At 43.3% G+C, this 16970-nt stretch overlaps 1 protein-coding gene across 1 annotated transcript in view; it reads left to right on the forward strand.

The window, feature by feature from the left end:
• Window positions 1-10422, forward strand: part of LOC143975886 (uncharacterized) — a 62718-nt gene extending 52296 nt beyond the window's left edge. Inside the window, exons 6-7 of the mRNA XM_077478437.1 lie at window positions 8196-8231; window positions 9505-10422. Coding sequence (XP_077334563.1) covers window positions 8196-8231; window positions 9505-9567 — 99 coding nt within the window. The 3' untranslated portion in view covers window positions 9568-10422. The remainder of the gene's footprint in view (window positions 1-8195; window positions 8232-9504) is intronic.
• Window positions 10423-16970: the final 6548 nt, after the last annotated feature.

Consider the following 16970-nt stretch of genomic DNA (forward strand, 5'->3'; position numbering starts at 1 on the left):
TATGTGGTGGCTGCATTTTAGGCTTTTCTTCCCTCTCTCTTCACCTGGTAATCTGACCAGTAAAACATTTGTTTATATATTAGAGTGCCTCCACTCTGGAGGAAGGAGCACAGTGACACCTTTGAACAGCAGCATTGTCAGTTTGGGGGGAGGGGAGTGTTAGGCTCCATTCACAACTGAGCATAGCGATTTACTGGAGTTTTTTTGGGCATTTTTGTTTTAAAGCTTGTTTTGCAGCTTTTTCAGGCATTTTTGTTTAGCCAATAGAAAGCACTAGAGAGGAAAGGGAGTAAATTAGGGATAAAGAGCTGCTGTTTGAGCAGAGAATGAGAGACAAATCGTTTGTAAAACTCTCAAGTCAGATGTTTCTGTTGAAGTCTAATGGCGCATACACATGACCGTTTTTTCCAACGGAGTTCCGCTGATACAGACTTGCCTACACATGATCACACCAAAGTCAGATCGTTTAGAATGCGGTGACGTACAACACATACGACGGGACTAGAAAAAGGAAGTTCAGTAGCCAATAGCTGCCCTTGTGTCATTTTTAGTCTGCCAGAACAGCATACAGACGTGCCAAAAAATAAATGAATGTACTTTTTGGAGTGAAAGACATTTTTGCTTCAGGCGACGGAATGCTCATATGTGAACGAGGGCCATTGAAATGAATGGGATTTGGATTTTTAAGCATTTTAGAGCTACAAGCTTCAAGGCTTCAGATGTACTAGCAGTTTTGGATACACTAACAAACTGAACACAAACTCCAGCTCACACTGCAGTTACACAAGCCATTATAGAAGCATTTTTTTTTTTTTTTGGGATAAAGGTTTTCCATAAATAAATACAAGTTGATCATTGTAAGCAACTCTGTCAGTGGTAGATGGTTAGTCTTGACACAATAACTGACATATTTGCAAAAGAGCTTGTTGTGTTGAAAAACAACAGACTTACTGGCAGGATCATCAGGTGAAAATAAAGGAAAGGAAGCCTAAAAAAGAAAACCTCCATCACATAAAATAATTGGAAAGCTGCAATATAATAAATGTATCCTTTTGTGTTTTATGCTGCTTTAGAGCCCATTCACACAGGGGCAACTCCTGATCCGACTTCAGGTCGCCCCTAGTCGCCTCAGGTCGGACAACATTTAAAAAGCAATGTAAGTGAATGAGAGCCGTCTTAATGCACACTACTGAAGTCGCTCCGACTTCAGAAAAGGTTCCTGTACTACTTCTATCCGACTTGTAGGCGACCGGTACCCATTGATTTCAATGGAGATCGCCTCCAAGTCGGATCTCCGTTTATACGGAGGCGACTTTGACAGAATTATCAGCTCTCAAGAGGGAACTCCACGGCAAATTTCTGAAAAAAATTTGGCGTGGGTTCCCCCTCCGAGAGCATACCAGGCCCTTAGGTCTGGTATGGATTCCAAGGGGAACCCCCTACGCCGAAAAAACGGCGTGGGGGTCCCCCCCAGATCCACACCAGACCCTTATCCGAGCACGCTACCCGGCCGGCCAGGAAAGGGGGTGGGGACGAGCGGGCGCCCCCCCCCCCTCCTGAGCCGTACCAGGCCGCGTGCCCTCAACATGGGGGGGTGCCTTGGGGGAGGGGGGCGTGCGGCCCCCCCACCCCAAAGCACCTTGTCCCCATGTCGATGAGGACAAGGGCCTCTTCCCGACAACCCTGGCTGTTGGTTGTCGGGGTCTGTGGGCGGGGGGCTTATCGGAATCCGGGAGCCCCCTTTAATAAGGGGGCCCCCGGATACCGGCCCCCCACCCTATGTGAATGAGTATGGGGTACAATGTACCCCTACCCATTCACCTGTAAAATAAAAGTACAAAAAAAAACAACACACGAGATAAAATACTTTATTGCACAGCCCCGGGGGTCTTCCGTCTTCGGGGGTCTTCTCGCCGGACTCCTCCGCTATCTTCTTGTAGCTCTTTTACTAGCGGAGGAGTCCGGCTTTCTTCCTCCCCGCCGCCGGCCTCTTCTCCCGACTTCGGGGGTCTTGTCCCCCTCTTCGGTTCTTCTGCCGGGCCACCGCGCCTTCTTATAGCTCTTTTACAGGCGGTGGCCCGGTCTTCTGTCGTCGCCGCCGCCGCCGCTGCCGCCGCCTTCCGTTCTTCTTCTTCTTCTTCTCCAGGAGATGTTGACACGGCGCTCTCTCCGGCCGGAATGCCAGAGCCGCCCTGCGCTGCCACTTATATAGGGACAATGGGGCGGTGTCACATGGGTTGATGTCACATGGGTTGGCCACATGGGTTGATGTCACATGGTAAGGGGGCGGGGTCACCATGTGACATCAACCCATGTGACCAACCCATGTGACATCAACCCATGTGACACCGCCCCATTGTCCCTATATAAGTGGCAGCGCAGGGCGGCTCTGGCATTCCGGCCGGAGAGAGCGTCGTGTCAACATCTCCTGGAGAAGAAGAAGAAGAAGAACGGAAGGCGGCGGCGGCGGCGGCGACGACAGAAGACCGGGCCACCGCCTGTAAAAGAGCTATAAGAAGGCGCGGTGGCCCGGCAGAAGAACCGAAGAGGGGGACAAGACCCCCGAAGTCGGGAGAAGAGGCCGGCGGCGGGGAGGAAGAAAGCCGGACTCCTCCGCTAGTAAAAGAGCTACAAGAAGATAGCGGAGGAGTCCGGCGAGAAGACCCCCGAAGACGGAAGACCCCCGGAGCTGTGCAATAAAATATTTTTTCCCTGTGTTGTGTTTTTTTTTTGTACTTTTTTCCACAGGTGAATGGGTAGGGGTACATTGTACCCCATACTCATTCACATAGGGTGGGGGGCCGGTATCCGGGGGCCCCCTTATTAAAGGGGGCTCCCGGATTCCGATAAGCCCCCCGCCCGCAGACCCCGACAACCAACGGCCAGGGTTGTCGGGAAGAGGCCCTTGTCCTCATCGACATGGGGACAAGGTGCTTTGGGGTGGGGGGGCCGCACGCCCCCCCTCCCCCAAGTCACCCCCCCATGTTGAGGGCACGCGGCCTGGTACGGCTCAGGAGGGGGGGGCCGCCCGCTCGTCCCCACCCCCTTTCCTGGCCGGCCGGGTAGCGTGCTCGGATAAGGGTCTGGTGTGGATCTGGGGGGGACCCCCACGCCGTTTTTTCGGCGTAGGGGGTTCCCCTTGGAATCCATACCAGACCTAAGGGCCTGGTATGCTCTCGGAGGGGGAACCCACGCCAAATTTTTTTCAGAAATTTGCCGTGGAGTTCCCCCTTGAGCTCATTCTCTGCTTGGCCTCGGCAAAAGTCGCCTGGCCTGGGGCGACTTGTAAGTCGTCCCAAGTCGGGCTTGAAGTCATCACAAGTCGTTTTGAAGTCGTCCCAAGTCGCGCTGTGATCTTAACTCAAGTCGTGTCCAAGTTGCCTGACTCAAGTCGCCTACAAGTCGTGTTGCCCCTGTGTGAATGGGCTCTTAAAGTGTAAGTAGACAAGTACTTTCCCAAGCCCTGTCTCTGCAGAGAACTAACACTGACAGATAAAACAGGGACTGTACTAATTAGTCTTAAGCAGGAGGGTAAGACAGAGTGAAATACAAAATCACACATGCAAACAAGTTGCAGTGAACCAAAACCACCACTAGATTTCAGTATGCATTACTATAATAACATTATGCAGTTCAATACAACACAGAGATAATATATATACGTGTGACAAAAACGCCTACGATGCAGGAACCAGTTGATGCTTTCACATATCTCTGCACACTTTCTTCATTACCCTCAATGTCTGGAATCCAAGGAGCTATAGCAAACAAGTTTCAACACATCCTTATAATGTTAAGTGCTGGCCCCTAGTACCCCCCATGTTTATTTTTGCTCCATCACTATGCTGAATGGACTTATTTAAGTCAAAGCAAACTACTGTAATGCTTAGATATGTCCTGAGTCTTCATGACAATGGAATGCAGGTGATGCTTCTTTTCTTTCCCTTCAACCATCAACATTTGAGTTGTATCATCTACAACTGTAGACTGTAACTATAATGCTATATAATTGTAACTATATATATATATATATATATATATATATATATATTGTAACTACAGTATGTGTAAGGCCCCTTATACACAGGGCAGGCTTCGTTGGAGTCCACCTGCTCAGTGGGGAATCTGTCCGCTGATCTCCACTGAGTAGGCAGATGGCTTGTCTGTGTCCACTCCGCTTATGCAGAGCAGACACGGACACAGCCCGCTCTTCTCTATGTGTGGTCGGATGTAAATGAACCGCCTGCTATTTACATCTGACTGCCATCCAATCTGATCTGCCAGATGGGTGGGGAATGGATCCCCAACCATCTGTTATTAGTGTATAGGATTAGGTCAAATGTAGGCGGGTGTCAATATACACATGTCTGTTGACACCTGCTGCTACATAGAGGAGACTGGAGGGCCTGATCGGGTCCACCTGAAAAACTGACAGGCAGACTTGATCAGTCTGCCCGTGTGAAAGGACCCGAACTATATAATTGTAATCAGTTAGAATTATAATAAACGCTCAAAGCAAACAAAAAATATATAGTACCACAGAACTCAGCACTTAGACCCCTTTCACACTACAGTGCTGCTAAAACAGTGCCAAAGGGCCGGTCGTTTTTGCCATGCTTTAGTGGCACTTTAGCAGCACTTTTCAGATGCTAAGGGGTGAATTTTACCTTATAAAAGGGTAAAAAGTCCAGTTTTGTGGCTCTTTCAAGGTGCTTTGGAAGAGCTGCCCATTCATTACAATGGGCAGGGACATTTTTGAAGAGCTCCCAACCCGCCCCAAGGATGCTGCTTGCAGGACTTTTTATAACGTCCCGGATGTAAAAGCACACACTGCAAAGAATGGGAGGTAGTTTTCAGGTGCTTTTTAGAGGCTATTTCTAGCACTAAAACACCTGAAAACTGCCCCAGTGTGAAAGGGGTCTTACCTTGCCAGTGTGATTTCAATTTTCAAATACCCTTTTCTGGTCTTCAGTTGGCTTTGTCCTTTTATACAGGGACCAATGAACAACCTTTGTATGCGTGCTCCCAGCTGGTAATGTGGTCTCCTTATATCTGAAAAAACACATAGCCCTGGCAGTAAGCCACTTCACTCTACCCCTCTTCTCCCTTCTCCAAGCTTGTGATTGACAGCATCTGAAGACAACGCTGTTCCTAGTTAACTGTGCAAATGAAGCAGTCAGGGATCATTCCACTACTCTACTACTCTACTACTAGCAGTTCAGGAAGCAGTGCTGTGGCCTCGGAGCCGGCCCCAAACAAGGAAACAAGGCAAATATGGGTGTTTGGGCTCATGGGGCATGCCAATTTACTCTGGCATGGTATACCTTAATGCTAAGAATACATTTAGGTAAAAAATAGGCTTGTGCAATTCGTTTCGTAACTAATCGAAATTCGGCCGAATTTTGCATCTTTCGGACATTCGGATGCATCCGAATGTCCGAATAAAAAAGTAACAAATTACAACGAATACGAAAGAAATATAACGAATGAATTCGACATGATTCGAAATTATTTCAACCGCATTCGAAATTATTTCAACTGCATTCGACATTATTTCAACCACATTCGAAAATATTTTGTGACCCGACTTTAGGGCCATGTATCTCGGGGTCACTTGGTACTAGAAACTAGCTATAAGTGACCCCGAGATATGTGGCCCCAAAATCGGGTGGCAAAATGTTATTAGTTATTAGAGCAGAGAATGACATTTTGCGACCCGATTTTGGGGCCATATATCTCGGGGTCACTTATAGCTAGAAACCCCAAATTTGGTATGCAAACACAATAGTACTAGCACTACAACATATCCAAATTCTCTTTCTAGCACCAAGTGACCCCCGAGATACATGGCCCTAAAGTCGGGTCACAAAATATTTTTGAATGTGGTTGAAATAATGTCGAATCATGTTGAAATCATTTCGAATTCGGTAGAAATATTTTCGAATTTGGTTGAAATATTTTCGAATGTGGCCGATTTTTCGAATTCGGTAGAAAACTAAACGAAATCCGAAAAGGAATTTAAGGAAGTTAACGAATATAACTAAACGAAATTAACGAATTAATGAATTAAAACGAAACGAAACTAAATGAATTTTTTCCTTTTGCACATGTCTAGTAAAAAATGCTAACCATTTAGTATTACTGTCAAGACACAATTACTAGGTCTACAGTTAAACTAGAAAGTACTGGATGCATGTAAGGCCTCTTGCACCTAAATTCTGGCATTCTTCCCCCCCCAAGACAGCTTATGTGCTGGGCTGTGTACAGTCTCCTATACACTTCTATGTCTATGAGAGGCAATATGCAGCACCTGGGCTACCGAGGTGGGGTGGGGGGTATTTCACTGAATGGGCTCAGGGGCATGTGTACAAGAGCCCTTAATCTTAAACTTCAGGGTTGATTTACTAAAACTGGAGAGTGCAAAACCTGTTGCAGCTCTTCATAAAAAACAATCAGCGTCCAGTTTTTTTGTTTTTGTCACATCTTAAAGTGATTGTAAACTATCACCTTGTAAACAACCCATTCAGTTTATAATAGAAATGAAAGGCAAAATATTTTTGTATAGATATAAAAAAAACATTATAAATACCCTTTTCCCTTTTTTTTTTATAAGTGATCACATTCCTTCTGTTCTCAGTTGCATAAGAGCTGGGGGGAAGGAGAAGCAGCAGACTGAGCTTCCCAGTGAATGGCTGTGCAGCAGGGGCGTGTCAGGACAAGTCTGATCATTGGAGGAAAGTACACTGAGTTCCCAGTATAGCTAGAGAACTGGCCACACTGTGCTCTCCTGCTTAGTGTGGTTAGGTTTTAATAGGAAAGCAGAGGGACTAGCAGGAACACCAGGGATTTCACATAAAGGAAGCAATACAAAGAGAACAGGATACTTTCTCATACAAGTACATGGTAAAGCAGGCACATATCAGGAATATGAAGTGTTGGGGTAACAAATGTTTTAATTGAACAAGCTGAAGTTAGAAGCCAATTAGCTACAATGCACAGCTGCACTAGATTTTGCTCTCTCCAGTTTTAGTAAAAGAACCTCTATGTCAGACAGTGTTTCTGACATGCTTATTATGCTTTGGTGGGTATTTATTTAGCTATAATCACACATTTATATTATCTTTTTGTGTAAATGTAAAGTGATATTAAAGGCAGATTTCTTTTAAAAAATAACAAACATGCCATACTTACCTGCTCTGTGCAGTGGTTTTACAAAAAAAGCCCTGATCTTCCTCTTCTGGGGTTCCCCGCTGGTGCATCTGGCCCCTCCCTTTTGTTGAGTGCCCCATAGCAAGCAGCAGCACCCAAGCAGGCTCGCTCCCGAGCTGCTGCTTTGTGTGTCTATTCACACACAGAGTGCGCCTCTGTCCCATCCCTCCTCCTCATTGGCTCACTGACTGTGATTGACAGTAACGGGAGCCAATGAGAGTAACATTCAGCCATTTGGCTCTTGGGCCCCCAACAGTCAGTAGCTGTAGTGGGAGTGTTTTGAATAGGGTCTGTTCAAGTAGTAATCTTTATCAGCATGTCTCCAGTCTCCAATCACACCATTGGCACATTTTACAGTCTCTAACTATTTTCTCTAGTAAGTGTGAAGTCTCTGACAGTTCTCTGTAGCATACCATATTTTGGATATTATGTGTGGCCCTTTGGTGATGCAGAGGCTGCAGTTGACACCCCCTATATGTTGTAAGTTGACAATCACTGCCCAACTTTCTAAATATTCCAAAATTTGGGAAAGTGTCTGCTACAAGAATCCGTTGCATCTGTCCTACTGAAGCCATGCTTTATCAGTCTATAAAGACTTAATTAATGTCATAAATAACATGCAGTATAAACATACAGTATATCATCACCTGAATCCTTTAGTAACACTGCAGTGATGCCAGCTCTATGTATTCCTAGAATAACAACCCTGCAAAAAAACCCTGCAAAGGGTCTCATTCTGGAAAGATGCAAGGATCAGTTAGCCAAGGTTTATAAGAGCAAGGTTTATAGTAATATATCCAACTTTTACATGAAAATCACACATAATGTATATATCAAGGATCACAGCAGGATTACATTTTTTTTTTTTTTTCAACTATCTTGGAACTAATGGAAAAAACATCATAATTAACAAATTTTGTAACGCAGAATGCTTTGTATGTGTCTTAGAATCAATGTTGTGACTAAGTACCTTCACTTTTTTATAGAACGAAGGACAAAGCAATGAAGAACATCCATATGAAGTAAGCATCTATTTTTGTATCAATACCTTTAATTCAACACTATCTAAAAAACATTTTTAGCTGTGATTAAGAAAGCTTTAGAAATAATCTTAAATAGATTTAAACACATATATGCGTTTGGAGATTGCTTCCGTACCCATCCCCAAGCAAAGACCTGCAAACAAAAAGGAAATCATCAATTGGTTGCATGGGTGGCAGGGGCTTAATAGAGTACCAAATGAACCACAAAGATACTGTATATAGAAATATATATTCTTTATTCATAAAGTGCTAAAAACATGTACATCAGACCATCTGATTTATTCCATATTGTATGTGTTAGAATGGTGTGCATAACCCTTATGATGGGTTGTATCTGCCCCCAACCCTTATGATGGGTTGTATCTGCCCCCAACCCAGGGGGTAATTTTGGGGCCGTTAACAAGCCAGAATCAATTGAGCCCAAAGCCCAGATTTGAGTTGATGAAGATAAGTGGGTAAGCATAACCCACCTCTCTGACCCCCTTCAACTCTCTAACTATTCTGCCATTTTCCACTTTCATCTGCAAGTTCAATCTTCTTATGCTGCTTCTTTGCTATTTTAATGTTGACCTCCAGGAAAAAAAATCATAATCCTAAATCTACAGTAAATTTGATGCTGTAGGATATATAAGAAGTGTCACAATAAACTATATATTTTAGGAATACCCACCTTTGAAAATGCACGTCAATCAATGCAGCACTTTGACACACTTTGCAAGGTGTACTTTTTGTCTACAGAAGTCTGTCCCTTCCATGAAAGGGATAGTAGGTTGTGTTTGTCCCCTAGGCCAATTGTTCCCAGCCCTTCCCTAATTTAATGTATCTTACATCAAAGGAACACATCAGCCAACAGTCAAACTTTTCCAGCTACAGTGAAAAAGTAAGACTAGATAACAGGATCTCAAAGAGTTCTATCAGTGAGATCCCCCGACGGAGCCCCCAAGAGATTTAATATAGGTTTTCTGTTACTATGCTGCTTTAATTACAAAACATAATTTAGATTTTTATGTTCTGCATGGAACAGGGAATGATTAGTTGCATGATTTCACATCTTATGGACAGTGTGAGGTGGTATGCTCTGTACTAAATTTAGATTAATTTCTTAAACAAACGGGAAAACAAGCCAGCTTACAACTCAAGCTCAAACTCAAAAAAAAATTAGTTTGGTATGGTCATAGAGCTGCAATGTGTACATTTTGAAATATATGTTTGAGTAACATACTAGCCTTACCATTGTCTTTTCTTTTTACAGGATCTTTCATATGTCTACTTGAGCAGTTCTTATCATGACCTTAATGGACCACCAAAAACATGAGACAAATAATGAAACAGGGTTATCACAGGAAGTCTGCTAGTTTGATATTGTGAAATGAAGGTGAAATCAATAAATCTTGAAAAGTGAAAATTTAATTTAACCACTTAAGGACAGGAAGGATTAACCTTCTTAACCACTTTCAGACCGGACCATTTTGCTGGCTTAAGACCAGAGCACTTTTTGCGATTCGGCACAGTGTCGCTTTAACTGACAATTGCGCGGTCGTATGCCGTGGCTCCCAAACAAAATTGACGTCCCTTTTTCCCCACAAATAGCACTTTCTTTTGGTGATATTTGATCACCCTTGCAGTTTTTATATTTTGCGCTATAAACAAAAATAGAGCGACAATTTTGAAAAAAAACATATTATTTTTTACTTTTTGCTATAATAAATAACCCCCAAAAATATCTTAAAAAAAACATTTTTTTTTCCTCAGTTTAGGCCGATACGTATTCTTCTACATATTTTTGGTAAAAAAAAATTGCAATAAGCGATTATTGATTGGTTTGCGCAAAATTTATATTTTTGACACTTTTTTGGGAAATTGTGACATTATTACAGTAAACAGTGCTAAAAATATGCACTGTTAGGGAAGGGGTTAACATCAGGGGCATAGCAGAAAAACCGGATCTGTGTGATCCCAAGCAGATCCCGTTCTGTCACTGCGAGCAATGATCGCGAGTGGCCGGCGTACTTCGAGTCCACCCCACTCGCTGATTGGCTCCCCCCGCTGGCCGACGTACAATGACGCCGATTCGTGGGAACGAGCTGACCTACCACAGTACAATGACGGCGGCTCGTCAGCAAGTGATTAATATTATCATTGTTGTTTCTGCTTATGTTGATGATGATGTTGCTATCCACAAAAATGCCTTCTTAAAAAAAAAAAATCCTGCTCAGGACAGCAAGTTTATTTTAAAATTGTTATATATATATATATATATATTTTATCAAAACTTTTTTTATTGATATCAAAGAGCAAATGAAAAGGTACAGCATCACATAACAATTAGGATTTACAGAATCCAATAATGGAATACCATTTTTAGACTTTAAGCTAATGCATACTTAATTCAAACTTGTTCAATCTTTTTATTGAGAAATAGATAAAACAACAGCTTCAACAAGGTTGGTACAAATACAGTACGGAGCAGGATTCATACCCACTTCCATTATAATATATACCATAACATAATGATACATAAACACATAGCAGTAACACAGAAAGTTGACTGGTAGCAACCAATAAGGGTAAAGACTGGGGCCTCAGGCCCTGCAAAATTAGAATATTATATACTTCTGGGCCTTAAAGACCCTAACAACAGTCAATTCAGAGAATCTAAGGTGCAAAGTAAGCACAAAAAAGCCAAGTAAGTATACACCAGAGAAAGAGAAAATGAAAATGGGGTGGAGGTAGAGAAGTGGGCAAGAAGAAAGAGAAGAGATCTACTGCCCTCTCCAGGCAAAAGAAGTAATCAGTATTACAATAGGCAACTGGGGAGTGACAGTTCAAGAGGAGAAGCACCAAAGACCGGAGGTAGGAAATTATCCACCAGGGTTGCCAGACCTTCACATGTTTAGGGACTGCCTCTAGCAAAGTTGCCTTAATCTTACCATGAATCATAGACTGTGCTTGGATTTTTTTGTCTGCACTGTGCATAATGTCAGGGTCTGCCAGGCCTTTGCAATAGTTTGTTTGGAAACTGTCAGGACCTGAAGGGAGAGTTTTAATTGAGTTCTCGTAAGCTCAAGAGAGCAATGGTTTAGCAGTGCGAATGCAGGGTCCAGTGTTATGGTGACATTAACTAGGGTAGAAATAATATGGAAAATTTCAGTCCAAAAACGCTGCATCGTATATATGGGTGTGGGTTCCCTATTAACTGCAGCCCCGAAAACACAAAATAGTTAAGTAAAATGTTAGACTCTTGCTGGGACCAGATACCAGTGTATTAATACTTTATAATTAGTTTCCAGTGCTATAATGTTCTGAGAAGGTGAGTTAGTCAATGCCCATATTTCATCCCAGATAGATAAGGAGAGCTGGCAACTCACACATCCATATCAAAGTCTTTATTTAGTTACAGAATAGTGAAGATAAGAACAGCCCACATGTTTCTGCAAATAGCCTGCCTTATGTCTAAAGCCTAGCATACACTCCTAGTTTTTCTCATTCAGCCCAGCAGGCTGAATTAAAACAAAAATGACAGCTCAGGTGGGAGCCACTGCACTAACAATCCAATGTTAGTACATCAATCTCTCCTGCTGTTCTATTGTGTTCTTAAAGGGGGGCCCCCACCAGAACACTCTGGTCAGCGCTCTCAGCCATTGGCCAAGAGCACTGGTCTGTCGTTTACGGTCATGCCGTTCAGTTTCTGTCGGCCTGGTTGCACACGGGATCAAACGTCAGACGTTTTCTATTGAACCAGCTGATGCCACCCGACATTTGGTCCATGTGTACAGTGCTTAAGGCTATTTGTCAAAACATAGATATTTTATTAGGACTCAAGCCCAGCTGTATGAAAGTGTGTTTTATAACAGGCTTGCTCAACCTGTCAAAGTCTTTTCTACCAATAGGAGGCACATGGGAATTTTGGAAGTCTGGACATATTGTATCAGTGATAAAGTTTTGATTGTGTTATATTGCACATGTTGGCCAAATACAAACCCCACATATACAGGTGAACGAGGTAGGAGGGGTTGGAGTCTTTTGGCTATCATCTTGGAGTAGTGTTTAAGGTCCACATCAATCAGTGAAATGGCCTTAAAATTAGAGCAGAGTATGGTCCTTATTTTGGTTTAGGGATTAGGGAGATGTGGGTCGCCAACACCCATGGCAGGAAAGAGGCAGCCTTGTGAGAAATAAACATTCTCATTAGGAAAGGAGGAGTTCCCAATATAGTTTATATCATTTAGGGATAAACTCGTGTGGACTAGGACTCTTCCATGTCAGGGTAATTCCAATGGAAATCAGTAGCTCTTCCTGAGTAAAAGGAGCGTTTAGGTTGTATCTGCTAGTTATTAAGTGATTTTGCTTTCCTGGTCTTCAAGGAATAGGTATGAATAGGTAAGGAGTGTAAACTGGAAGACTGTAGTAGTTGCTGAACTGAAGAATGGAAGAGGGGGTATGGACCAACTCATTAGCAAAATTCCTAATATGGGAGATATATGTGACTTTGTTTCTGGGATGTGATGTTCTTTCCAGGGTTCTACTGCATTTGCTGCTGTATACTGTATATATAATTACACAGGGCCTGACTATTGGTATATGTTACCATATGTTACTATAGAAAAGCAAAAGAGATCAAGGAGTTTAGACCTTGTGGCTGTGATATCTAGCAAGGTTGGGGGTGACTGAGTGTATTTATGGCTGGTCTCCAGGACATACAGACAATCAAGGGTGGATAGAATAGCTGTAGACTGTTACTTTTTAAGTCTATACTCTTGTTGGATGAATAATCCCCTTAGGACTGACATAAGGGCCTCACACTGATAGGGGAGTGGTGCCAATGGTGTGGTCAGCCAGGAAGTAGTCGTTGTACCAGTTTGATGGCAAACCTTATCATCCATTAAAGAGACATTGAGATACCAGATACATTTCCTAAGGAGGGGCTATATAAATGGTGGAAGAGTAAAAAATGGCTTTTCAAATGAGGATGGAGAATCTTCCACGTGTCTATCAAGCAGAGTCAAAATAACTGTTTTGAAGGCTTTCAGCTTGGTGTGGGAGAATGTAAATCTGGTTACAAGAGGGGTTCCAACGTGAGATTCCCCACCCTAAATATTATTACTTTCAGCAAATTCATAAAAGATAGAGAGATATTATAGGGCTAAGGTAACCAGATCAAAATTCAGGAGAAATTTGCAATAGTAAAAATCTGGCCCTAATAAAAATACCTTCAAAAGCACATATCTGCCCTTGTGGGTTTGTACTTGATCTACTATGGTAACTTGGAAACTTTTATGGGTAGCTTTTGAAACCCCTTTAGATTTTACTTTGGGTTTATTACTGTGTTACAGATATAAGACATACCTGTTATGGCAGGTGGGGTGCATTCACTATATAACTGGGTCTCTTTGAATAGGGCTATTTGTACCTTGTGCAGGGTCCAACCTTATTGAAATGGGTTGTTGAGGCCCTTAACATTATAAGAGCAGATCTTTAGTTCCAGTGAGCTGGTATTCATACTAGCCATGATGGAGAATGGGGATGGAGGTGTGTAAGGAAGGGGAGGTTAAAGCGGAAGTAAACCCATCCATAAAACAGTTTCATTTCCGGGGCATTCCGGAAATGTAACACTCCCATTGGTTGTGCTCTCAATCAAACTGTTAAACCATCCAATAGCTGGTGTCATGACTGATCACATGTGCAGCATCATGGTAGTTTCATATTAAACAGAGGCAAAGATGGCAGTTTCCTTGGCTGAAAACAATAGGGGGGTTTACTTACACTTTAAGAGAAAGTAGGCGAAGTTGTAAGATAGTGATGTGAATTCCTTCCTACTACACTCTAGGATGAAACGAGATGAGTCACTAGAGATGAAAAAAAAAATATTCCTCTGATCAATTAACCACCTTCAGACCGGACCATTTTGCTGGTAAATGACCAGAGGTCTTTTTACAATTTGGCACTGCGCTGCTTTAACTGGTAATTGCGCGGTCATGCAATGTTGTACCCAAACAAAATTTGCGTCCTTTTCTTCCCACAAATAGAGCTTTCTTTTGATGGTATTTGATTGCCTCTGCGATTTTTATTTTTTGCGATATAAACGTAAAAAGACTGCAAATTTTGAAAAAAAATGATATTTTCTACTTTTTGTTATTAGAAAAATCCAATAAACTCAATTTTAGTCATACATTTAGGCCAAAATGTATTCAGCCACATGTCTTTGGTAAAAAAAAAGTCAATAATTGTATATTTATTGGTTTGCGCAAAAGTTGTCACATCTACAAACTAAGGTACGTTTTCTGGAATTTACGCAGCTTTTAGTTTACGACTGCCTATCTCATTTCTTGAGGTGCTAAAATGGCAGGGCAGTACAAAACCCCCCCAAATGACCCCATTTTGGAAAGTAGACACCCTAAGGAAATTGATAAGTGGCATGTTGAGCCCATTGAATATTTTATTTTTTTGCCTCAAGCGATTGAATAATGACAAAAAAATTTTTTTTTTTTTTTTTTTACACAAAGTTGTCACTAAATGATATATTGCTCACACATGCTATGGGCATATGTGAAATGACACCCCAAAATAAATTCTGCTGCTTCTCCTGAGTACGGGGATACCACATATGTGGGACTTTTTGGGAGCCTAGCCGCGTACGGGGCCCCGAAAACCAAGCACCGCCTTCAGGCTTTCTAAGGGCGTAAATTTTTGATTTCACTTCTCACTACCTATTACAGTTTTGAAGGCCATAAAATGCCAAGATGGCACAAAACCCCCACAAATGACCCCATTTTAGAAAGTAGACACCCCAAGCTATTTGCTGAGAGGCATGTTGAGTCCATGGAATATTTTATATTTTGCCACAAGTTGCGGGAAAATTACAAACTTTTTTTTTTTTTTTTTTTCACAAAGTTGTCACTAAATGATATATTGCTCACGCATGCCATGGGCATATGTGAAATGACACCCCAAAATAAATTCTGCTGCTTCTCCTGAGTACGGGGATACCACATATGTGGGACTTTTTGGGAGCCTAGCCGCGTACGGGCCCCCCGAAAACCAAGCACCGCCTTCAGGCTTTCTAAGGGCGTTACAGTTTTGAAGGCCATAAAATGCCAAGATGGCACAAACCCCCCCCAAATGACCCCATTTTGGAAAGTAGACACCCCTAAATTTAGGGGTACACTAGTGAGACTAGGTAATAAATGGCGGGTGCCCTGAAACTATAAAAAAAATAACTAACCAACCAGCGTCACCTGTAACAGTTATATGGTGATCACTGGTGAAAGGGTTAACTAGGGGGTAATCAGGGGGCTTTATGCGGTAGTATATGGGGGTCCCTGGCGCTATAAAAAGCTGCGGCGAACCTAAATACCTACCTGCCTAACTAGCGTCACCTGTGACACTAATACAGTGATCAGAAAAACGATCGCTTATTAGGCTGGGTTCACACTGGAGCGATGCGGGGGGTTCCCGCATCACATGCCTCCCGGCGGCAGTTCACACTGCCCTATGCGAACTGCTGGGAGTGTCAGTGAAATGTTAATGACACCCCCAGATCAGTTCGCATATCGCAGTGCGATCTGCAAACTCGGATCGCATGGTGTGAACACCCATGCGATCCGATTCTGCTGCGGGCCAAAAAAAGGGTCCCGTGCGAATTTGCGGCAGGTGCGGCGGGTGCGACACGAATTCAGCCATACTATCTGTATGGCTGAACTCGAATCGCACAGAGATCGGATGTGATTTGCACTGCAGTGCGGTGCGAATCACATTCGTTCTCATAAACCGCTGCAATGTGAACCCAGCCTTAGTGACACTGGCGACGGGGGGTGATCACGGGGTTAAACCTTTATTGGGGGGGTTAGGGGGGCACATTAGAACTAAAGGGGGCTAACCCTAACTGCCCTAACAGTTATTACAGTCACAAATGACACCAATGCAAAAAAATAAAAATAAAAAAAAAGCAATTGGTGTCACTGTGACTGGGGGGGCAGGGGTAATTGGGGGGTGATCGGGGGGTAAAGGGGGGGTGTGAGTGTGCCTGGCATGTTCTACTGTATGTGTGGTGTGTTGGTGCAACTCACCGAACCTCTCTCCTCGGTGCCGGAACGAAAAATACCGACACGGAGGAGAGAATACATCACTTCCTCTCCTGTGTTTACATTACAGGAGAGGAAGTGATGTCACGGGACATTTTCATTCGTCGGGAGCGATCGCGAGGGGGTGGCCATGAATGAATGGCCGTCCCCTCGTCCGGGATCGCTCCCGAACGAATACCGACCGCGCAGGCACCGGGCGGGGGCCCGATCGGGCCCCCGACCGGCGGGCAGGCAAGGACGTACATGTAAGCCCTTATGCCTGCCCGTGCCATTCTGTCGACGTACATCGTCGTGCGGCGGTCAGCAAGTGGTTAAAGGCAAAGTAAAGCTGGTTTCAGGAGGCTGAGGTAGTGTAGGGCCTACAGTGCCTTGCGAAAGTATTCGGCCCCCTTGAACTTTTCAACCTTTTGCCACATTTCAGGCTTCAAACATAAAGATATAAAATTTAAATTTTTTGTGAAGAATCACCAACAAGTGGGACACAATTGTGAAGTGGAATGAAATCTATTGGATAATTTAAACTTTTTTAGCAAATAAAAAACTGAAAAGTGGTGCGTGCAAAATTATTCGGCCCCTTTACTTTCAGTGCAGCAAACTCACTCCAGAAGTTCAGCGAGGATCTCTGAATGATCCAATG

Source organism: Lithobates pipiens, unplaced genomic scaffold (genome assembly GCF_037356315.1).
Source record: "Lithobates pipiens isolate NorthernLeopardFrog02 unplaced genomic scaffold, aLitPip1_a1.2 Scaffold_13, whole genome shotgun sequence".
Taxonomy (NCBI): domain Eukaryota; kingdom Metazoa; phylum Chordata; class Amphibia; order Anura; family Ranidae; genus Lithobates; species Lithobates pipiens.